The following is a 24,167-nucleotide window of genomic DNA, read 5'->3' on the forward strand; positions in this document are numbered from 1 at the left end:
AGAAACGCCATTATAACAAGCGAGTGAACACTGTGGAATATGAGACCTTCAGTCCCTTTGTCTTCTCAACAAATGGAGGAATGGGTCGTGAGTGTGGAGCATTTTACAAACGACTATCAGAGATGATTGCTGAAAAGCGGTATGTCACAGTCCAACAATAGTCTAACAAACTTAAACCACATAAGTAAAAACATTGATTCGTTTTCCTGCAAATATGAGAACTATGTAATACTGGGTGGTTTTAACGCTGAAATTAGCTACCTACATGTAAATGAATTTTTAACAACATATAAACTTAACTCTTTAATAAAAGAGCCTACATGCTTCAAAAGCATAGATAACCCTACAAACATAGATCTCATCTTGACAAACCACCCAAGATCTTTTTGTCACTCCAGGGCTATTGAAACAGGCTTGTCTGATTTTCATAAATTGACAATGACTGTTTTAAAGGCCAACTTTGCTAAACGAAAACCAAAAATTATAAATTATAGATCATATCGGAATTTCAATAATGTAAATTTCCGCCATGATATAATGGATGCTCTAAATGATGACAACAATCTCAATGATTTTAAAATTTTTGAAAATTTCAAAAACAATGTTTTAAGCATCTTAGATAATCATGCTCCTCGAAAGAAAAGGCATGTACGTCATAACCAGGCACCTTTTATGAGTAAAGAAATAAACAAAGCAATTATGAACAGATCAAAACTTTTAAATAAGCATAGGAAGGATAAAACTCCAGAGAGTAAATTAGCATACAATAAACAAAGGAATTTTTGTGTTTCACTAATAAGAAAAAGTAAATAAAAAATTCTTCAACAACCTTAATGTTAAGAATATAACTGACAATAGGTTATTCTTGAAAACAGTAAAACCATGTTTCTCTAACAAGACAGTTACACACGAGCTCTTACTAGCAAAACTTCATGCATATGGCTTTGATATGAACTCTTTGCTGTTTCTAAAATCGTACCTAATTGACAGGAAACAGCGAGTACGTATAAATAACAATTATAGTGCATGGACAAAAATAAAATACGGCGTACCGCAAGGATCAATTTTGGGTCCTTTGCTTTTAAATATATTTTTATGCGATCTTTTCCTTTTTGTCCCATATATGGACATTGTCAACTATGCTGATGATACAACCCCATTTTCAATAGGAAAGAATATCAACGAAGTTATTGAAAAGATTGAATATGCAGCAATTATAATACTTACTTGGTTTGAAAATAACGGTATGAAAGCCAACCCAGAAAATTCACATTTTTTTACTAACAAAACTGATGTACGATTAAAAGTTTGTGATAAACTTCTACACAATTCTCAAACTGAGAAACTGCTTGGTATAACCATAGACCACAAACTTTCTTTCGAGGAACATATTAATCAGCTCTGTAACAAGGCAGGCCAGAAAGTTAGTGCGCTTGCAAGGTTATCTTCCTTAATGACATTAGATCAGCGAAAGCTGATTATTAATGCTTTTGTCACTAGTCATTTTTCGTACTGTCCATTAGTATGGATGTTTCACAGTCGTAAATTAAACAATAGGATAAACCATATACATGAAAGAGCACTAAGAATTATATATCAAGACTATCAATCCTTATTTGAAGAGCTTTTATCAAAAAATGGGAGCGTTACAATTCACCAAACGAACTTACGCATCCTTGTTACTGAGCTGTATAAAGATAAAACAAAAACAGATCCAGAAATGTTGAATGAACTTTTTTATTTTTCCTGAACCAGTGTATAATTTGAGAAAGGACAAACTCAAGAGTAACAAAATATTTTCAGTGAGATATGGGATCGAAAAACTGTCTAATGTTGGGTTTAAGCTTTGGAACTCTTTGCCTAATGAGTATCGGAACGCTGGTACTTTAATTGAGTTTAGAAGCAAAATAAGAAATTTGAGTTCCAAACCATTGTCCTTGCAGAGTATGCAAAACTTTTATACCTAAATTAGGTTTTCTTTAGTTTCCCCGTTGTCTTCCTTTGTCAGTTGTGGAGCGGGAACTCAGTTAAACATGTCTTGTTTTTTGTATATACGGTATTCTTTATAGATTTTTTATATTTAGTTATTTATTGTTTTTAATGTTTTTAAAGTTGACTTTAATTAGCCTCAGAGCTACATTTTCTTGTAAACTTGTCAACTATAATAAAATTAATAATAATAATAATAATAATAGACCAACTTCATAAGGTCGAAGATCTCATTCCGTTTGTTAAGATCAACTTTACTAAGCATCAGAGGCGCACGCTCATTGTGGAGTAGGGAACCTGCAACAATCAATGACATTGAACTCTCCAATTCTCTTTCAAGGATTGTAGGCAGCGATTAATCAATAAAATATTCTGTGAAGAGACTTTAAAATTTAAAGACAATCAAAACACTCGAACAATCAGAATAAATAGAAAGTAGTAATAAGAAAATAATTGTAAATAACAAATTTTAGGGATTTACTTTTTCAAATGTAACACACCATCGAAGAAAAAAAATTTAGCAAAGCTGTTGCATTACACTTTTATATTTAGAGCCTCATATCTTGGAAATGGCTGGAAATAACTGACGTCATCTTCCGCATGGGTAATTAATGTATTAAAACAATTGTCATCTTCTAACTTTTTGGACAAACTAAATTTTTTTTATCACTCAAAGAAAACAACAGCAAAACTTCGGAGGTTCACTTTGCATAACAAGTTTGCTTTCGTTTAACTTAAAAATTATTGCTTGATAAAAACATAAAACTTGACTAAACCACTCTGGTATACTGTCTAAAATTTCAAATTTGCGCAATCGTAAAATTCTTTTCATGCTAAACTTTAACTTTAATCACAGAAAATATAATTTTATGAAGGATTCCATGAATTTTATTTTTTTGAAATGATCAGAGTAATATAAAATGCCACTGAACGTTACAAACTGTACAAAAAGTTTTTCTTCTAAGTATACTAGCCAAATGTATTCACATCGTGGCTAGATTCTTTAAATACCACAAGATACGCACTTGAAATCTACAAATATTTCAACATTTTTGCCTAGTTAAAAGAAGTAAAAGTGAACATTTTGTTGATACATTCTTCAAACTTGCATGTAAACAACTAGCATTCCGAAGGTTGCTCATAACTAATCTAGTTTTTATGTTATTCTGCAAATTCGTGGATTAAAACGGATATAAGCTTATTACTAGCTACTATTTAGCAGATATTTATGAATTATTTTTGTAGAAAAAACGAAGTATACAGTCTAACCTGCTAAAACGACCACCTGTGTAATACGGCCACCTGTCTTACATGACCACATCTGGGCATCTTAATGTGTTTTATGGTCAGTTGTTATTCTATAAGACGACCGCCTGCCTAACGCGAGCAACGACCGCTATTTTTCACCCCCAAGACGAGATAATACCTGTGTAAGACGTGTCAAACTTTTCTAACGCAAAACGAATGCGTAGTAAAGCATATACATTCACATTACATTGTGCCAAATTGAAGATCACAGCGCTTGCATAATTTCAAATAGTCTCTTGCATTTCACAAGTTGTGGCAAAGACTAAAAGGAAAACATTCATCTGAGATGTCGACGTCAGAGGCAGGCACTCTTACAGAAGTGTTTTAAAAGACGACCAGTTTGAAGTATATCGTGAGTTAATTCTTACCTTTTAATTTTTCTTCAAGGGGAACATGTGCAACTATATCTTTTTTACCTTTTCTTGAACCTAAAATATTTGACGCGATAGATATTTTCCGTATATAAATCAAAAAAATGCACGCACCTTCACGTTAAAACAAGAAGGGCGCTCCATCCTCTCTAGCATGCTTTGGAGGATTAGAAAATAGAGAAAGCTGATTCTTAAATGTGTTCTAATGCTATTTTTAATTAGCGAATTTAATTCATATTTCTAGTTTGATATTTTAGTCTTGAAGGCTCACTCATATAAATCTAGCGTTACTGACCACTTTTCATCAATCTGTCCTAATTGAAAATTGTGTAATGATTGTAAATATGGCGTCCAACTTCTGTTGTGAAGTAATATCAACCTCACCTCCAATTGAATAACCAAATGGAATTTCTGGACCAAGCGGTAGAGAAAAATCTAAAGGAAAGGAGTCATTTAATAGGGATTTTTTTTGACAACTTTAACGAATTTTCTGACATCATATGTGTAGTATGAGTAGTAACATTCAATACTCACGCTTTATAAAACTTTTTTTAGAAGGTTTAGCGTTTATATTCTCATCTTCGTTATTATCATCCTCATCCGTTTCTAGCAAAGATTTAAACACGATAACACCGGTTTGACAAAATAAAAAATAAAAAAAAAATTCGTGATATTCCACAGATTAGTTAGGTCCAGTCAACCATACATTTTCATCTGGTCGCAAGGTGCGACAACAGGGAGCAGTAGTAAGGGAGAAAGGATTTGAAAAAGAAATAAAAATGCTATTTTTTACAAAAACATTCTGATTCCAGGTTATGCCCTGGTGTTGTTTAACCCTTTTCGTCGCTGTTATAATCGGTAAAATTTAGTAACTTTCGTTAGCATTATCTTTTGAACTTGAAATTCACAGCACAACCTTATGTCATCAAGGAGAATCTTTCTGAAGTTTGGACACGTGAGTGTCTCGATTTCTGGGTTTTTTCGGGCAATTTTTGGCATTTTTTTCGTGCCAATTATGTAGAGCAGAAAAAAAATGTTGAGGATTATATGTAACACCAAATCGTTCTTTTTGTCAAATTCAGTTTTATATCATTGGAGAGCTTATAATTTATAGAATATTTAAATTTCTAACAGGAAAAAGATGAAAAAAGAGAAAATATATAAGAAACATTTTTTCACAGTTCTTTTCAATTAAATTCATTTGTTTGCAAAGTTTAAAATTCGATATCCGAAAAACAATTCTAACTTGATACACCTCAACGTTTTAGGCTAATAATACACGCTTTATGAAAATGGAGATAAAACTAAATTTTTAATGTTCTGGGCATACTGAGCTCTAAAAATGAATTGTTAAGACTTTATTACAGTGTGAAAGTAGAAAAGTACAACGGAGAAGCACGAAAAGCAACTTTTTGAAAGAGATATATAAACCGAAGTATTACTTTAGTACTCAAAAGGAGTAGATTTAAATAGTGTGATTTTTATTATGCGATAAGTTTTTTAATGACTGTACTTTTTAGGCTCGAGCAATGTGCAAAGCGTGGTCGATAATTATTTACGTCTTCCCATTTCAATGACACATAAAACACTTTTCCATAGGAAATATATCTGCCTTTCAAGAAAAATGTAGTATTCAGTATTTTCTACATGGGTAATGGGTGTTTCATGTATCATTGAATACATTAAAGAATTTTAAAATTCGTTCTAGAACTATAATAAGTGAATTTTATGCAGATAATGGTATTTAAAACAAATTTCAAGCTTCTGATGATGTCACAGAAAAAGTGCTGACATTTTCTTCCTATTGTGACGTACAAAAAGTGTGCCAAGTTTGATTCCATTTTTATATCCATGTAAAAAAATTCTGTACTCCGTGTTTGGAACTTGTGAATTTTCACAAATGGATGATGAGAGAGAAATTGGTAGCGTGGTTTACCTCGTTTGTGTTTTTTATCAGGATCGTATCTCGTCGGTAACGGAATGGCTAAAATAAAAAAAAATGGTAAATTAACGGGTGGGTGAATATCATGGGCCTTGGTACAAAGTTGTAATATAACAGATGACTTACCGTCTCTGTTACGGTATCTACCTGGTTTCCATACGATATTCCCAAAATCATCTGCTGCTTGTTCTAATACTAAAAATTCGGTAAGTAAAAAACAGGACTCTTGTCGCCCTTACTTGTCTGAAAATAGGATCAACTTCCGCTCTCTTAAATTTCCAGAATTAAAAATGCAACTGACTTAAGCTTGGTACACTAACACCTTTGTTCATTTGATTTTTGCTTTTTAGATGGCGTGGAAATTACGGAACACTAGACCCAATTTTTTTTAAATTTAAAAAAAGAATACTCTGCTCAATTATCACCAGTTGGGTAAGAGGTTGTTGCTAAGTATAATCAAAAATCCGAATGTGAAATACACCAGTTAGGTGAAGCATATGACTTACACCAATGAGATATAAGCAAAATAAGTTTGACATATTTTGTCACTGGATTTTATAAGTTAGAAAAAAGTTCAACTGCTCACAAAATCTGGGGGAAACAAGATCCATGGATAAGAAAGCTTTCTCTTTACTGATGTAAATCAAACTTCTGACAAGGACGATACTTCACTATATAACAAAAATATTTAAACCTTTGTCATCCACTCCATTTAAATGAAAACATACGTTCGATTTTTAAACTTGGATCACAGTTATCCTGCTGTTAATCAGTCTAAAAATTCTTTCTCTTCTTAGCATGTTGTATCAAAATCATCTTTTTTATGGAAAATATGCACAAACAAAGACAAAACAAAAAACGATAACGTGAACCGCGGAGCACACATGTACACAACATTCGCGACCTACCTGCTAATGTCATCGGTGAATATAGGAAAAATAAAACTATAACCTTCATCATTGAAATGGCTGAAAAATAAACTATTTGTTTCAGTTGTAGTAATCTGCCATTTTGCATAAGTTATACAAAAATGCTGCAAATTTTAGAGTGCTGAAGTTCCTTCATGGTTCGGTGAATAAATCTCGCACGCATGTACAGGCAGCACTTTTTCTTCAGCATACTTTTTAGATAGATAGATAGATAGATGTGCATATTTTACATGGCTAGCCTCACAAATATCGAGGGATATACCCTGTCTATTATTTCCAGGAGGGGCCATGGCTTAGATGGAGAGTCCTAGAGTATTTAATGCTCATTTTGAGCTACGCAGACCCAATTAGTAGGGCCCACGCTCTACTAGACAACTCCCGGCAACATCCAACGGCCCACACCGTGTGCCATCTCCCCAATTTCCCTCACATGGCTTGGGTTAACCCGGGGGTATGGTAACATTCACTCGCCCATGTTGAATCGCCGTTGTTGTTTTAAACTGTTCGACAATGCATAATTTTTTTTACAATTTCTTAAAGCTCGAAACATATTTATTTTAGGGTCAGTTACAGACAGGGTAGCCTAGTTAACTGAGCTTTCTTCAAAGATATCAAAATCCAGCTTCTCTCATACGACAGCTTAGATACAAACGAATGTATTAGAACAAATCCGTAAAATTCAAATCTACCAATTTACACAAAATAAGTTCTAAGAGCAAACCCTGAATTAAAATCAATCAATGAGCACAAAGCCAGCGTGACCATACCTTACCCCCTAAAAGAGTTCAAGAATTAGTTATATTTGTTTGGGTAAGCCCATTTGCGCTCAAAAGAAAGGATTTCCCGATAATGATCACGGGATAAAAAACAATAGAAGTAACCAATCAAAAAGTGCGGTCAGTATTCTGACCGCAGTAAATTCGTTTGCGACCCAGCGTAATTTTTTTCTCCACCTTAACTATTCCGCTGTTTATGTCGGGCCTTCTGGCTACAGCAGCTAAAAGTGTTTGAGATAAGCCGGTGCTTTGCAAGAATTTAAGAATACCTGAAGTGAAGAAGTATTTGATGTTGTACCGTGACAGCAACGATGGAGAAAAGTAACTACGATGGAATGTTGTATATATAGAAGGGTCATATGTTAAAGAGAGTTAGTTGTATGATACACGAATGTGTTGTTTATGAGTTTCTCCCCTACAATATAAAATTTGCGACGAGGTATTTATATGTTCATACAGAGAGAAAAGATTATATTTACAGTTAAAAGAAGATTAAATTCGCTATACAAAAAAAGGTTACCTTACAAGAAGATTATTTCTTTAAATAACAAGTTCATGTGAATGTATGTTAATACTTTAAAAAAACATATACATGGTCATTCAGCATATATATTTTTATGGTAATATTTCGACCTCCGTATTGGAGGTCTTCATCAGACATCAGACTGTGTATTACACACGTATAAAGATGTTTTTAAGGCGTTAGATACTCATTTTGAACCGAAAGTAAATCATAGTTACGAAACATACTTATTTAGACTGATGACTGATGAAACAAAACGATTAATTACATTTAACAGTAAACGGTACCCTTTTTTCACTGTGTTAAGGCGAATGGAGGCGTCTGCAATTCTTTTTCTAAAAAATCGTACAGAAGCAGGAGGTTTGGTAGTCGCTAGAGTCAAATTAGTGGGGGGGAGAGGAAATTAAAACAAATATCACGCCTAACTCGCCGCGAGGAAAGTATTGATTTCCAAGTCGTAGCTATCTAACTATGTCCCAAATGGGTAATTGCAACGTCACAGATTTAAACTTCGTACCTAAACTCTCTAAATACTTGGAAGTCATCTAAATGACGTTTAGACCAAAATTGGTATTTGCTTTAGACAAAATTTGACACAGTTAACAAAAAAGTATGCTAAACATAATGGTGACATCAAAATGTTGATTATTTGTCGCATGAATGCCGTTTGAGACCATAAACTCTTCAATTGTGCGACTTTTAACCGTGAATGATAGGTTGTATTTCCTGTTAGCAGAAATTGTAGAATTGGATCGCATTGTCGATGTTTCATAGTGTATATTTTTAATGGCCAGATTGATTATGCTGCGCCTCCATTTTGTTTGTTTTACGGTCCAAGTGTTTTGAACGGAGTTTTCAATGTAGTCTCAACGAATCACTTTAACTCTAAAGAAACACTCTAAACCAAAAGACAAAATTAACTTTAAAGAACAAAATAATGTTGTTTAAAATTATGACGCTGTAAGCGAAACAAAAAGAATAATCAAGCGGCGAGTTCAAAAACATATACGTGCAGTTAGAAAGGAAGTTCTGAAGAAAAATAAAGTTGCGGACCACAGCTGGAGCAGAAGTCATCAGTTCAACATACATCAACATCAACAGTGTAGAGCATGGCAAAAACATCAACAGCATCTCGTATCAACTTCCTGAGATTTTGTTACAAAGCCTACGAAAGAAGTAGTTATTTCGATTCTGGGCTGGAAAATGGTTGCAACGGTCCTGAGTAATTAAGAATTTGTTTCTAATTGGTTAATTCTTCTTATGAATTTCGTCCCTCCGCAATTATATAAATATATATCCAATATCATTTTACTTTGCCCGATGACGGGTGTAGGACCTCCCGAAATTTCGTCTACTAAACTCTCTTAACCCTATTAACTATTAACTTTTTTTCCTTGGTTGCCAAGGGAGGGGAGGAGGGAGGGGGCATCATGCCAAAATAAATAAAAAGTGGCTCGGCTCTAATAGTACTTCGAGACAACACAGCAATATATATGCAATAATATACTGATACTGTAATGCCCTCCTTGATCCCTCCTTGATAGAGGTGTGAGAAAACAAAAACAAAAACGTTTAGAAGAATTTAAATATTGATCAACGTCTATATACGGGCTTCACAGACAATTTTTTTGGTTTTTAAGTTACACATATTCTGGTCTGCAAAATACACTTTCTAAAACGGCAATCTAATGTAAAAACAATTATTACCAAAAATACAGTGTATAAAGTGAATACTTTAGTTCAAAATATTAATAGAAAAATTTTTATTATTGCGGAGCAAAGCGAAGTGCGCACCAGCGCACGGAGCGTAGCGGAGCCCATTTCCTCATTATTATTGTCAAATTTTATAAAAAGTTACTACGGTGGAGAGTATTTCGCATTTCTTTAAATTCCATCCCTATACATCAAAAACGACTAGCATTTCATTCATGGAGGACTCGATTTTCCAGTATTTATAAGCTGGCTATATTTACGTAAATTTTTGATTAAGCGAAACTACGTTTTTTCTGATATAAACAACGATGGAGTGCTTTTGTTGTTTTTTAAAGATGGCTAAGCGGGAAATCGGATGTTTCCAGTTGAGACCAAATCAACCTATACTTTTTAGCCACGTAATATATAAGTCACCTTTACTAATATCACGTGACCTTTCCTCGGACACATAACGCCTCAAACTCAAACTTTGTTAATCTAAGCCATATCGCAACTGACGCAGGGGCTTCTTTAAGAAAACGAAGAAAGGGTATGTTTAGCTAGCTAGTATATCACTATTTTTACATGTAATGAACCCTTTCTCACACTAAAGGCTAGTTAGCATAAAACTGCCAACTGAGCTGAAATAATAATAGAACTTAATAGCTAGGTATTAATAGCTCTTTTTTAAGACCTTTAGCTAGGTGACATAAAATAAAGCAAACATATAACATACAGCTATCATAAAACTGGCTACAAAGCTAGTATAAATTTAACTACTAAGCTGGGATTAAACTAACAATTTAGTTCGCATAAAATTAGCTACTTTAGCTAGCATAAAATCAGCTACATAGCTAGCATAGAAAAATTCTTTTGGACAGATTTTCTGCTAGCTAGCTAGCTAGCTACCTAGCTAACATATACTACACAGTAAGTGCATTTATTTAGCTAATCCATACTTGTCAGAAATTTAAAAAAGCTGTAGACTGGCTTGTGTCTTAAGAAGAAAATTTTGACGTTGCCTCTGTGCAAAGACTAATATAATATTATTCGAACTACTAACCTTATTTGACATTCATTTTGAGATGATGCTATATAATTCCAATAATTTGATGCTCTTTGTCATGTATTGCATTAGCCGTTGTTATTACCTAACACAGATTTAACTTCGGCAAATCATATGAACAACGTTTTATCACAGTTTTATTCGAATGATATTTTCGAATGGGTCAGTGTTCCTAAAAAAAGCGACCTCATTTCCAGAGCGTAGAGTAAGCAGGAAAAAAATTGAGATAACCGAGACTGAGGGAATTTGACTTATCGAGTAAAAGTGACACTTTCGCCAGAATTTTTTTAAAAAAATTGATTTTTTCCCGCTGTATAATAGAAAATAGAAAAATAATAATTCGCGCTTAAATGCCAAATGAGCTCCTCTGCGCTCAGCTCGCTACGCTCACTTCGCTTAGCTCCGCAAAAATTGTCATATTTTTAAAATATATGTGAGTTAGAATTTCTTTTACATCTTAAATTGTACATAAAAGTATCTGCCGCGAAGAGGTTTAACGAAAAAGTCAAGAATAGCTTTTTATGTAGCATAAATAATTAATATTACTTTATAATGAAAGTCTTTTGCTTCTTATCAAATTGTAGCGCATTCTTTGGATGAAAAAACAATTTTTTTCAACATGTGATGCAGATGTCTACAACAAATTTAACGTTGTTCTTTTTTTGAACAAACGAGATATTATCTCGCTGTAGGTTTAAATATTGAGTATTCAGAAATGTAAACAACGATTTTTGCAACGCTCTAGTTTTAATATTTCGAAGTTTTGCCTTTTTCTCATTTTGCCTTTTTCTCATTTGAATTAGTTTTTGTTTCTGCTTGACTGGATTCACATAAGATATACTATGTGCTGTGTATTTGTTTTTTATTAATTTATTGTAAGGGTCTTAGGTTGCGTATATTTAGCTTTATATTTTCTCGGGTAATCATTATAAACAAATATTTGAATTAACAGTTTAAAATAAGAACAAAGTAAAGCAGGTATTTAGAGATATGTGTATAACTTTTGCTCTGTTTACATATAAAATCGAAATATTCGCGACTGAGAAGGGTGCTTTTAATAATTTTCAAAATACGAGGAAAATAAAGTTGGACTGAAAAACGTCGTTTACCTTTTGTTTAGTTAACTTCTTTTACTTTTTTGCAGTTGTAAAAAGGATGTCGTGGCTTCGTTCTCGCAGAAGGACACTCGACATTGTCAGTGAGATCGAAGAAAATAGTGGCTCCAAGACGCTGTCTGACATGAGCCTAGGTACCTATAACTCAACAAATGTAAATGGTAATTTGGACATGGATGTAACAAATAACAATATTAGTATTCGTCCAAATAATGCCAGGGTTAGTACCGATAATGCTCTAAACAGTCCTATCAGTGTTGACACTACAGGAAGAAATACACAAACACATACTTTCATGAATGGTCTTATTGAAACTACACAAAATGAAGTGACAGTGATTAATGTGGCGTCCTGTAAAGCCAGTTCCCTCGATTCTATTCATTTGGAGGGAATTGATGATGGTATTGGTGATATTGTTAGAATTGAAATTGAAGAGCAATGCAAAACATTTGGCGGCAAGTTACCAAGACGGTGGACGTTTGATAGCGATTCCTCACAAGTGTCTGCGAATATTCTTGCTGTTCCTGATAACTTTTTGGAGACATTTAGTGACTCAGAACAGTGTAAAAAAGATGCAGTTGAAGAAGAGGAGGAAAGAGAAATAAAAAATAACTTTAAGAGCTGTTTAGCTCACCCAAGACTATCATTAGATTCTAAGATTGGCATGATAACAACATCGGAAATTGATATTTTAAATGTTTTACCTAAGTTAAGAGAACAGTGTAAAACGCCAGAAACTAAGCAAAGAAAAAGCATTTCTTGGGCTGAAGATCTAGAAACTGTGCACGAAATTGAGAAAATAAAAACGAGAAGAATGTCGTTGTCAGCTTTATTTAAGAAGTTATAACATGACGAACTTCAGAGCATAGTACTTGTTAAGACAAGTCAAATTATTAATTTTGTGGCACTGCTAAGTAGCGTGGGAATCTCTCTTCCGACGAAATAATATGTGTGACTGCAGAAGTGACATAAATAATTTACATTATCTATAAAAATATACAAAAATAATAATACACAACAACACAGTTTATTTTCAATTTCTCTTCGTATTTAATTTTCTTGTACCTATCAAGGATTATCGGTGTACAGTCAAAAATATTTTGTTGAAATATACTTTTAAGTTACATATAGGACTCTTATAAGATATAAAAAACTGTATTACAACATCCGGAGGACTCTTACAATGCAGTGCACTATCTTACTACAGCCTCCTGAGAACCGTAATCCCAATTCCTGGTCATCGATAGATTTAACACCGAGAAAAACGGCTTGGGACGTTGTAGCCCATAAAGGACGAAGGAGAAACCCATCACATCACAGCTCTGCGCGGAGAACCACTTTATTTTGGTTTGTAATAACGGTGCAACGACTTTTGAACATTTTGGAAAGAATTGTAACAATGCACAAAACATTTGAAATTAATTTCCATTCTCTGCAAATAAAAACATGCTTTTAAACTTTATCATTGTTTTTAAATCTAAAATTTACAAAACAATAAAGACAACTTCGTATAAAGTTTAATTTGTTTTTTTATCACGTGTTACACGTATAGTTAGATTACATTCTTGTCTATACATGTAAACAACTTCCAGCCTTCAGAGTGTAGCTGGATGACCTAAAAAAATAAAAAAAAACATAAGATAGAAAGAAAATGACAAAGATTATTTCAATACATCCATGTTACGGGCATAATCACACTGAAATTTTTGAAGTTACAACAATGTTTTTACGGAGAACAAAAACAACAACATCAGTTTGTCTGACCTATTGCAAACATAAACACATGATTTTATAATAAGAAATATGATTATAAGAAACACCAGGCAGATATTACAAGCACTTTCAACTGTCATTCAAAAACGAATTAATATATCGACTAAAATGAGAATTTACTTTAAAGTATTCCTTTATTCCTTTATATTACTGCATGTTTCACCAGCAATGCATTTCTTTACAAGCATGTCGCAAATAACAGTGTGAGTTGATTTGATGTTGGCAACTTTGATTATCTGTTTTGCACGGCGAGATATATCGATATATTTTTAAGTTCGTCATTCAAAGCATTTTCAATAACCTGTACGGACTTGTATGCAACACACAACACGGTGTCATCAGCAAATTTCAGTTTTACTTCTACGTTGATTTAAAATCGTTGAAGTAAATCAAAAACAACAAGGGTTCTAAATTGGAGCTTTGTGGAACACCGCATGTTATATTTGAAACGTTGGATTTCAAATTTTCATAAACGACTTGTTGTCTCCGATTGAAAAGGTAATCGGTGAACCAATTTAACTCATTGTCGTGAATGCCAAAAGATGACTGCTTTGATGGCAGAATCCTGTGGCCCACTGTGTCGAAGGCTTTAGACAAATCAATAAAGGTTGCCCCAACTAAATTTTCACGATCAATTTCGGCACGAATGCTGTCAAGGAATACTGTAGCTGCAATATCAGTCGATCTCTTACGTCGATATCCGAACTGTTGCTCAGAAAGCAAATAATTTTTCTCCAGGTATTCCATCAGTTGTGTATGTACAGCTCGTTCAAGGATTTTTGAGGCAGTTGGTAGAATTGAAATTGAAAGACAGTTGTCAACTTTGGTATTGGTGTAACAGTAGCGTGTTTCATTCTGTAGGTACGTCTGCTACTACTCAGTGACAAGTTGATCGTGAAACATAGCTGTAGTGATATTTCATTAGCACCATCTTTCATCAAAGCTGGCGGAAGGTTATCAGTACCAGTTGCCTTGTGGCGTTCTAAGTTCTTCAATTCCTTTTATAAGAAATACTTTAAGCATATTTAAAATCAAACCTTTGTGTCGTTATTGGTTCGACTTTCTTTTTTAAAGTTATTGAAACATTTGAAAAGAAATCGCATAGTAAATTAGATTTTCGGACAGGAGTATCAGCTTAAACACCGCCGCCTTCAAGAAAATGTGATCTACAGGACGTTCCTTTGAATTTGCAAGGCATGTTGTTTTTTTATTGTCTGCCAAAACTTCCTTGGTTTATCTGAATTTTCTTCTAAATGTTTTTTGTTGGAATTGAACTTAGCCATGTTCACAGCATTTGTGCACTTGTTTCGCAGTTTTTCGTACGCGGTCCAGTCACAGGCTTCGTTGGTTTCTCGAGCGTAACGTAGTGCTTTGTCTCTGTCAGTCATTAACACACGTATCAGTTGTCATCCAAGGGCATAAACGACTTTTCACACGCTTATCAATTACGGGTGCATGTTTGTTGAAAATATGTGTAAGCTTGTCTTTAAAAAATGACCATGCAGTGTTTGTATTTGTACATAAGTATATGGGCTCCCATTTGAAATTACGCAACTCTTCGCACATTTTATCGTGGTCTTAATTTAAATAGTTTCTGTATTTTTTGTTCTTAGGTTTAAATTTCTGAGAGTTTAGTTTCATACGTAATTAACCATGTCATGACCTCTTATGCTTATGATGTTATGCGATGGAATGTTTGTTCGATGCGTTGTAAAAATTGTGTCAATTGACGTTATCGAGTCGTTGGTAATTCTTGTTGCTTTTTTAACAATTTGTTTACAATTAAAATCAACAAAAACGTCTTTAATTTCTTTATTATCATCTTTCTTAAGATAATTAACATTTACGTCTCCAAGAATTGTAACTTCTATTAATTCACTAATCACTATATAAAGCACATCGTTTTATAGCGAGAAAACGTTTGATGGTAGATTTTTGGATCCAACCGGGGGTCTGTATAACGATCCTACGAGAAAACTATTTCCATTTTTTAAAATAATTTAATCCAAATACATTCAACTTTCTCGTTTTCTAGGTCTTTTCTACGTACCCACTTTACTCTTTCAGAAATATACATTCCGACGCCACCACAAGTACCCTTTTTTCTGTTGAAGTTTATAAATGTGTACCCCGGCAGACGGTAAAGTTCACAATCATCGTTTAAGGTATCAGTGTTTATATGTGCCCCTGATAATGTGAGAATATCAATCCCTTTAAAATCACATAACAAAGTTTTTACTCCATCTATGTTTGAAAGTAATCCTTACATTTTGGGGGAAAACTTTCAGACCTCTTTGACCAAGTAATTTCGATAGCTCCGGCAATCTTCCTTCGGGTCCAGATTGAGTTTTGATATCTTCAGAAAGTAAAAGAATGGTCACCAAAAAGTAATTCCTTTTTCGTAATTTTTTATGTTTACTTGTTGATTTCCGTCGCCGCTATGCGGGGCGGAATCTTTAAAATCGCCTGATGGAAGATAGATATATACCTATATAGATAGAGACAGCACAGGGCCCAGACACTGCTAAGTTTTTGTCCAGGCTAAACGCTCGGAAAATTCCATTTTTTCGAAAGCCAATGAAGATACTTTGTTTTAATCTCTGTCAATTAAATGACCAATCTGAACAGAGAGTGTACTCTTCGTGTGGCCAGAACATTCCGTGTTCGGCCAAGACTAAAAGTGCTTACATTTTGTTGACCGCCCCTTGCTGGTCTCTTTGATTTAGTCGTAGTAGCTTTATTGATGGGGAGCTAAGCACTATTTTTTAAATTCGTGTATTTTATCAGGTAAGAATTATTTTATATATGGCTAAGTAAGAAAGGTGTGCTGGCTAGCTAGCCATCTCAATTTTTTGTGCTGACTTGGACCTCCTTTTGATTGGTGCTGGCATACCCCTTTTAATAGTCATGAAATTACTTACTTGCTAGCTAGCTATGGAGCTAGCTACACAAAATAGTGCTTTGATTAGAGTGGCTTTTTTTCTTAAAGAGCAAGCAACAAAAAACTTTTATCCTGCCTTGTGTAGTTCTTACATTACTGGACACCGAACATGGGAAAAAAGGAGGCTAAAAATGACTTCCAAATGACACTTTGTGGGACTATTTCTATCAGATAAAAAGATATATATATTAGCACAGGATTTTTTTTACATTTTTTGCAGAAAAGTTGTCGAAAAGTGACAAAAGTTTATTGTTGCTTGTACTGAGCAGCCGGTGAACTGATAATTAACCTGTAAAAATATATGGTTAGCCGATGCAGGGTAATTAGATGCTACGCCTAGTATAATTAGCCGTTAAAAGCTTCTTTGTGTTCTTTACAGCTAACTGTGTCTTTTCCATGTTTTTTTCTTGAAATCAGAATAGCTTTGTTGTTTAATAATATATACGACATATATATGTACTGCTAGCTACAGTAAAATTATAATTTTTTTGCAAAATCGTGTCTTGTTCTTTTTCTTGATTTTAATTGAAGCACAACTTTATGTTAATCTATATAAATATAGATGGCTATGGGGAGATCGATAACGAAGAAAAGTGAAAATTTAAGTAAGAAGATATATATCATATAAGTAGCTGTATCAGCGGCTAATTGTACTGTACGCACCGTATATATAATTATTCTGCATAGATAAATAGAATGTCTGTATATTTTATATGGCTAGCCTTACAAATCCTGTCTATTATTTCCAGGAAAGGCCATAGCTTAAATAGGGAGTCCTAGAGTATTTAATGTTCATTTTGAGCTATGCAGACCCAAATAAGGTCCCCGCTCTACCAGACAACTCCCTGTAGAATCCAACAGCCCACATAGTGTGTCATCTCCCCAATTTCTCTACGTGGCTTGGGTTAACCCGGAGCTATGGTAGCACTCACCAATATTGAATTGCCGCCAAGGGAAATCGAACCCCGTTCTCCCGCACAAAGTGTCAGAGTTATAACCACCAAGCTATGGCGCCATTGAAAACGGCTAACTATTCTGTTACTGGCTAATTATCAGTTCTCCTTGTATCTAATTTGCTTGAAATTTGTCAATTTGTCAAACAAAACAATGACCAATCAGTTTCCTCAAAATGAAAACTTGCAACTAATCCGACTCCCCGAAAGAAATTCAAAATTGAGAATTTGAATCAAAAAAGAATAATAAATAATCAGTTAAATTCAATAAATCAATTTCAACAAAATAAATCCTGTATTGTCCACAGCTTTCAAAATCATACATCGCCTGCTTAATATCTTACTTGTTTAACAAAGATATGAAAAGCCGGCCTCATTAAATTTATATACATATTTATATATATAATATATCTGTGCATCACATCGCAGGGATTTGCATCTTGTATTAAATTCCCTTTTTAAATCAAAGAGGCAAAGATTAACCCTATTTGGTATGGGGGGGGGCATAAAGTGCCCGCGGCATTTTCAAAGTCTAATAACTTTTTAAATATTGGATAAAATTACCTGAAATTTTGTGACTTTTCCTAACTTTTATTGGACTTACGGAAAATAAAAAAAAATATATCCAAAAATTGTCCTGTCAATGTCACTTTGTCCTTTTTGACAGGTGGTCATATCAACTTTTTTATTGTGGCACTAAAAATAAATGCTTTCTAAACTAACCAGTTGTATGAATATGGGATTATGTATGTGATAGCGACCAAAAGTCATCGTACAATATTGACATGCATACTGTGTCATTCGCAGACCGGAATATTGGTAATTTACAGACCAGAATGTTTTTAATTTCCTATTTCTCTATTTCTATTGTCATATGATAACGTCATAGGTCATTTTGTCCCATGTCAATCCAAATTGTCTTTATTGAGTAGCTACTGACGTAAGTGCTAATAGATATACCAAGTTTTATTCCATGACAGCTACTAACACTAAGGTTCTCAAATATAGTTTTTTTAAAAAAAATTCTTGAAGATTTGAATTCTGATCGATTTCCATTTTCTCCTCAGAGAAATCCTTTGTCTTTATACGAGCTGTTAATGTTCCTAATATCTTACATTCTCATACTTTTTTAATGACTAGTACTGTAAATAGTTTTTAAAAAGATAAAAAAAGCCCATGCCAAATAGGGTTGAAGAGACAATAATTAGACAACCTGGTTTTAATGCAGTTTATGGTAAAATTGTATATTTTTTTTAGATCAGCTGTTATCAGACCATGTACCATCAGCATTTTCAAAAAATTTTCAACAAGAGAGTAAATTTTGAAGGCCTAAATACTGAAATATTCAAATGCTAATATGTATTTATTACTGAATTAATAAACAATGAACTACTTCATCATTCAAATTGAGCTCGTTCAGAAGTTATTATATTCGAATCGTCAAGTTTCTACATAGCAAGATTTGTATTTTGGAAGATTATGTTTTGACGTTTTTTATGTCCCTCGATGGTGCACACTGTCACAGTTCTTATTGCTGTCTCCTGCATGACTATCTCGGGTAAATACAGCCTTTTGCTTTGCTATTAATTTGTTGTTTTATGGAGCATAATGTTTCTTAATTCTTTTCTGTTCAAAAGGAAACAGAAGATGTTTTTTGTGTTTATTCTAATGCTGTTTTCATTGTAAAATGTATCCTTTTTTAGACAAGTTTAATTCCATTTTTTGGCTTCCTCTGTATCCTTTAAGGGCATAAGTTTTCGCGGGCAGAAATTTTCGCGATTTTTGCGATTTTTGCCCCTTTTCGCGAAAATTTCTGCCCGGTAAGAAATTTAACTTCAAATTCGCGAAAGTTATTTTCGCGAAAAATCAACTTTTTCCAAAAACCATTTTATTTTCAAATTCTTGAAATGTGATGTGTTTTTTACGTGCCCGGACGAGTTAGGGACGACACAAGCCGTGTTTAAGACGTCTTTGTGTGTACTTGGGATATGTTATGTCTCTATATCAAATATTGGTTATTTAAGATACACACTGTATTTCTTTGTATAAAGCAGACTTCTTTTTTTTGAAAAGATTAATTCTCGTTATGTTGAACTACTGTGTGCTCTTCCTCTCTCCGTTCTTGACAATAAATATATAACAATGTCCTGAGCCTTAAGATGATCTGGGACTCAGCTGAGAAGTAAGGGATTATCAGAAACAGCTTTGTTGCGCATTGAACTGATCCGAAACATGCTCTAGCCTCTAGGGTTCCTCTTCATCAGCTCTTCTATACATCTCCTCGGTCTTGAGAAGATTTAGGACATACTTGAGCACGTAGGGATTATCTGAAACCAGAGTCTTATACCGAGCCGAGGCATACTGGAGTTGCCAAGATTTAACTAGCGCTGATACAGCACTGCTGTACAGTTCATTGCATTTTGGAACCCACTTATATCTCTTTATTATCGACCGCCTGAGGGCGCTCATTTTCAGCCAGTCACGTGCGAGAAATTTGCAGTACGGTTTCACATCTCGCACACAGTCAATCTTTAGTGTTTTCTATTGTTCTTGAAAAACCCTCAGGCAAATTACTACGGTGGTTCAAGTACCACCGTAGTAACAATTTTAACGTTGTTCCGGCCCTACGCCTGTTCCGGGTCTCCTATGACCCTAGCAATGCCGTTTTTCACAGAATAGTTTTAGGCACAGGTTTTAAAATTTATGCTTGCAAAGAAATATTTCAATGGGGATTTAATTCTCTCCTTTTTTATTGCCACTTTTTTTCTTACAATAATACAGTGGAATCCCTCTAAAGCGGACACCATTGGTGCAAAAAAAAGTGTCCGCTTTAGAGGGATGTCCGCTTTATAGGAAGTTGACCAAAAAATTAGTTTTAGACCTAATTTTGACCAAAAAAGCTTTTTTGTAGTACTGGCGGGTATCATGGGGTGACTTGCAACACTAGGGTAGACGGCAACATCAATAGATTTAGCTTATCGAGCAAAGAACCCAAGTTGGCTGTGTAAAGTAAGTTTAGCAGCTCAAATTTGTCGGTGCTGCAACCAACCTTTAAGTGTTGCTAAGGTTATAAACTAAGAAACAAAGTTATATTACGAAGATATATTTCATTTATCTTATAGGTCTTTCAATACACGTTTTTCTCCCTATTTGAAATAATCTTTGATTGAGGATTGTTTTCTATTTTGAAGCTGAAGTTCCTCAATCTTTTTCGTAATGGTTGACAACATTTCTTGGCATGTATCATCAAAAATAGTAGATCGCTTAATTTTATCAAGCATAGTGATTAGCTCGGTGAAACCAAGCATTTCTTCTTCAACCACGTCTTCACTCTCATCATCATCCTCGGAAATCTCTTCGACCTGACATGCCATCTCTGGATTTTCAATTGCGTTAATGCTAGCTTCTCGGATTTGATGTCGCCAATTTATTTCTAATTCGTTAATTCTTGGCTCCGAAGCTGGAACATCGGCGTCAAAATCGATGTATTCTGCAGCAGACATATCTTCAGTTAATTCCTTCACCAGAGCTTCAAATTCCAAGTCATCTTCTTGATCTTCCATCAATTCACTTTCTCCTTGAACTACGCCACATTTCTCGAAACAATTTTTGATGGTCAAGTTGGTTACTTCTTTCCACGCATCTTGAACCCATTGAATAGCCATAAGTATGTCTACGCTCTTGATAATTTCAGTTGCAGATTTATTCTCCTGGATCCTTGCAAGCACGTATTTGACCAGTCTTTTTCTGTACTTCACCTTGAAGTTTTGGATGATCCCCGCATCGAGTGGTTGAAGCCTTGAAGTTGTGTTCTTCGGTAAGAAAATGATTTTGATTTGTGAAAACTGGCCTATCATTGACTCCGGATGACAGGTGGCGTTGTCCAGAAAAAGAATAACTTTTCTGTCCTCAAATAAAAGTTTTCTGTTAAAACGTGCCAGTACAGTTTCCATTACTTGAGATGTCATCCAAGATTTAGGATTTGAAAAGTAGTGAACGTTAGCTGGACGCGATGGATCTTTCAATTTTTTAAAACAACGCGGGACTTTACTCTTCCAGATAACAACAGGCTGGTCGATCTTTTCCCCAGCTGCATTTACAAAAAAAGCGACAGTTAATCTAAGCTTTGACTTTTTCCCACCTTTTGCTTGTTTTCCTTTTTCCACTAACCCTTTGGCCGGTAGAGCTTTAAAAAAACAGCCAGACTCGTCCATGTTCCAAATATTTTCTAGTGAATAACCTTCAACCAATTCTTTGATCCTCTCCATCCAGGAAGTAACCGTTTCTGTAGAAACGTCACCAGCTTCACCAACAATACGACGTTCTTTGACGGAATATGTTGTTTTCCAACGATCCAACCAACCGTCAGAGGCGGAGAAATTATCAAAATCGCTGTTCTGAAGTTTTTCCTTAATTTCCAACGCCTCCTCTTTAAGCATTACACCATTAGGGTAGATGTTAGAAGCGCAACATCTTTTGTACCATTCGAATAAGATCTCATTTATCTTGTGATACTTGCCATGGCGGTTACGTTTTTTTGTTTTCTCACGAAAAATTTCATGTTGTTCACGAATTTTCTTTTCGTCTCTTAAAATATTTGCTGCGGCTGTCTTTCCAATCTTGTAAATGTCTGCTAGTTTTCTACATCCAAGTTCTGGATTTTTTTGGCGAAATCCAAAAACTTGATCTTATCATCTAATGATAAAGTTTTCTTCGCTAGTTTACCAGCAAGCTGCTGCTTCGACATTGCCATGTTGAATGTGCATTAGAAATTCAAAATTCGAAATTCTTTCCAGTTTAAAATTTTACGCTGCAATGTCTTCACGATTTGAATGCTATTTTAAAGTTAAAGAAGCTGAAGAGAACACAGATATGTCGAACGTTCAACTAAATGAGATGCTTCTCAAAAACATTGACCAACAGATTGAGATTATCCTTATAAAACAGAAAGAATATCGCTTCGACTCGTTTATCCGTGGATACCATGCTTACATGGACATATGGAGCCCAAAAGTCGGAGAAGAGAATTTTTGTTTAAAAGCGGAAGAAGATAACGAACATGACAAGTTTGCTGTAGCTGTTACAGATGACGATAAAATAGTTGGGCACGTCCCTAAAAACCTTAGCAAACTATTCAACAAATTCATGTCGCTTCCTAACTGTACCATCGGATGTAAAGTGACTGGGAAGCGAGTGAACCGTGGTACTGGCTACGGACTAGAAATTCCTGCCCAGTACCAATTAATTGGTGTTGAAAAGGCAGTTGAGTGGGCCGAGAAAAATATAAGGAAAGTGTTGGACTCGGTAAATAACAAAACTCAAAGATGTACTAAGTAAAATGGTTTAAATTTTAAGAAAAAGTGACATTTCATCTCGTTATTTTTCCATTGTCCGCTTTATAGGGAGTGTTTATAAGGGAAACTGTCATTTGGTGCAAAGATTTTTGTCCGCTTTATAGAGTGTCCGCTTTATAATCGTCCGCTTTATAGAGATTTTTTTATGAGAGTTTGACCTAAATTCTGCCGGTGCAAAAATTTTTGTCCGCTTTAGAGGGCTGTCCGCTTTATAGGGTGTCCGCTTTAGGGGGATTCCACTGTAACAGAAGTAATCAATATGATCACTGTTTAAAGCATTGGGATCGGGTTGTTGGTGTAACTGTTCCCTCATTTCGCGTAAATCTTCACTGTCAATTTCTTGACAGTGAAGATTTCGTGCTTGATCTTGATCAGCGTATCCTTTCCTTTCTGGCAAGTAATACAACTCATTTGGACGGCAATTTACTGAAGAGAAACTTGATTTTCTGATGTAATAGTTATTCCATGATACCTTGATTTGATTCAAGTGCGCTCTTATGACTACGGTGGCCCACAAGTGTCACGAAAATTAAAATTTTCCCACGGGAAATTTAAGATTTCACGGAAAAAAAAGACTTCGCGGCCACGGCAAATTAAAAACTCTGCGGCAAATTAAACTTTGGTCACGGCCAAATAATCTCTAAATTTAATTTAATTTTTAATAACTAATTAATAACATATTTTAATAACATATTTTCATTCCCACGAGACCAATTCCAAAGACTTTTGGAGCTCTTGTAAACCTTTTTTTTCGAACAATACTCGCGGTAGTGAAAAGATTTCTTTGTTAGATGATGTTAAAAAGAATTCATCTCTGATGAAGGTGAAGTAGCGACAATGTTTAATAAATATTTTATAGATTTAATAAGGAAACTTGATTTAAAACCCTGGAAATCCAAAGTGGCCTCTTTAGTATCTCTAAGGGAACTTGATTCTATCCTTCTCCATTATACTGATCACCCTAGTGTTTTAAAAATCCATTCAAAAACAAAGAGAAACTTTTCCTTTTTACCTGTTAATCCTGAGGAAGTTCATAAAGTGATACTGAGCCTAAATGCAAAAAAGGCAGTCAGTGGCCAAATTCCAACGAGAATAATTAAGATAGTTGCAGACAAAATTTGCTTGCCTCTTACAAACTGCATTAATTCTTGCATCACTGACGGAGTATTTCCATCAGTACTGAAACTATCTGAAGTTATTCCCGTTTTAAAAAAGGGTGACAATTCTCGGAAAGAAAATTAACGACCAATTAGTATTTTGAATAGTTTTTCTAAAATTTTGGAACAGCTTCTATTTAATCAGAGATATTTGCAACCAATATTTTCATCATTATTATGTGGTTTTAGAAGTATTACACCAATTCAACATAGCGCGAGACCGCGTTAATAGAAAGACTGGGACGAGTTTGGGGTAAACAAACCCGCTCTGGCAGAGA

At 34.5% G+C, this 24,167-nt stretch overlaps 3 protein-coding genes across 3 annotated transcripts in view; 1 reads left to right on the forward strand and 2 right to left on the reverse strand.

Moving 5' to 3' along the window:
• The window catches only part of LOC130613093 (uncharacterized), a 45,428-nt gene extending 38,337 nt beyond the window's left edge, over positions 1-7,091 (reverse strand). The window contains exons 1-6 of the mRNA XM_057434421.1: positions 6,519-7,091; positions 5,737-5,805; positions 5,605-5,652; positions 4,203-4,274; positions 4,053-4,103; positions 3,666-3,725 (exon numbers count right to left, since the gene is read on the reverse strand). Of these exons, the coding sequence (XP_057290404.1) occupies positions 3,666-3,725; positions 4,053-4,103; positions 4,203-4,274; positions 5,605-5,652; positions 5,737-5,805; positions 6,519-6,627 (409 nt within the window). The 5' untranslated portion in view covers positions 6,628-7,091. The remainder of the gene's footprint in view (positions 1-3,665; positions 3,726-4,052; positions 4,104-4,202; positions 4,275-5,604; positions 5,653-5,736; positions 5,806-6,518) is intronic.
• On the forward strand, positions 2,553-12,748 carry LOC130613094 (uncharacterized). The gene is made up of 3 exons (XM_057434422.1): positions 2,553-2,593; positions 3,235-3,649; positions 11,741-12,748. The coding sequence occupies exon 3, from the start codon at positions 11,752-11,754 to the stop codon at positions 12,556-12,558; it is 807 nt and encodes a 268-aa protein (XP_057290405.1). The 5' UTR covers positions 2,553-2,593; positions 3,235-3,649; positions 11,741-11,751; the 3' UTR covers positions 12,559-12,748.
• Positions 12,749-20,524: 7,776 nt separating this feature from the next.
• On the reverse strand, positions 20,525-22,131 carry LOC130612942 (tigger transposable element-derived protein 6-like). The gene is made up of 2 exons (XM_057434276.1): positions 22,061-22,131; positions 20,525-22,019 (listed from the first exon to the last, which is right to left on the reverse strand). The coding sequence occupies exons 1-2, from the start codon at positions 22,129-22,131 to the stop codon at positions 20,525-20,527; spliced, it is 1,566 nt and encodes a 521-aa protein (XP_057290259.1).
• Between the last annotated feature and the right edge of the window lie 2,036 nt (positions 22,132-24,167).

Source organism: Hydractinia symbiolongicarpus, chromosome 10, assembly GCF_029227915.1.
Source record: "Hydractinia symbiolongicarpus strain clone_291-10 chromosome 10, HSymV2.1, whole genome shotgun sequence".
Taxonomy (NCBI): Eukaryota; Metazoa; Cnidaria; class Hydrozoa; order Anthoathecata; family Hydractiniidae; genus Hydractinia; species Hydractinia symbiolongicarpus.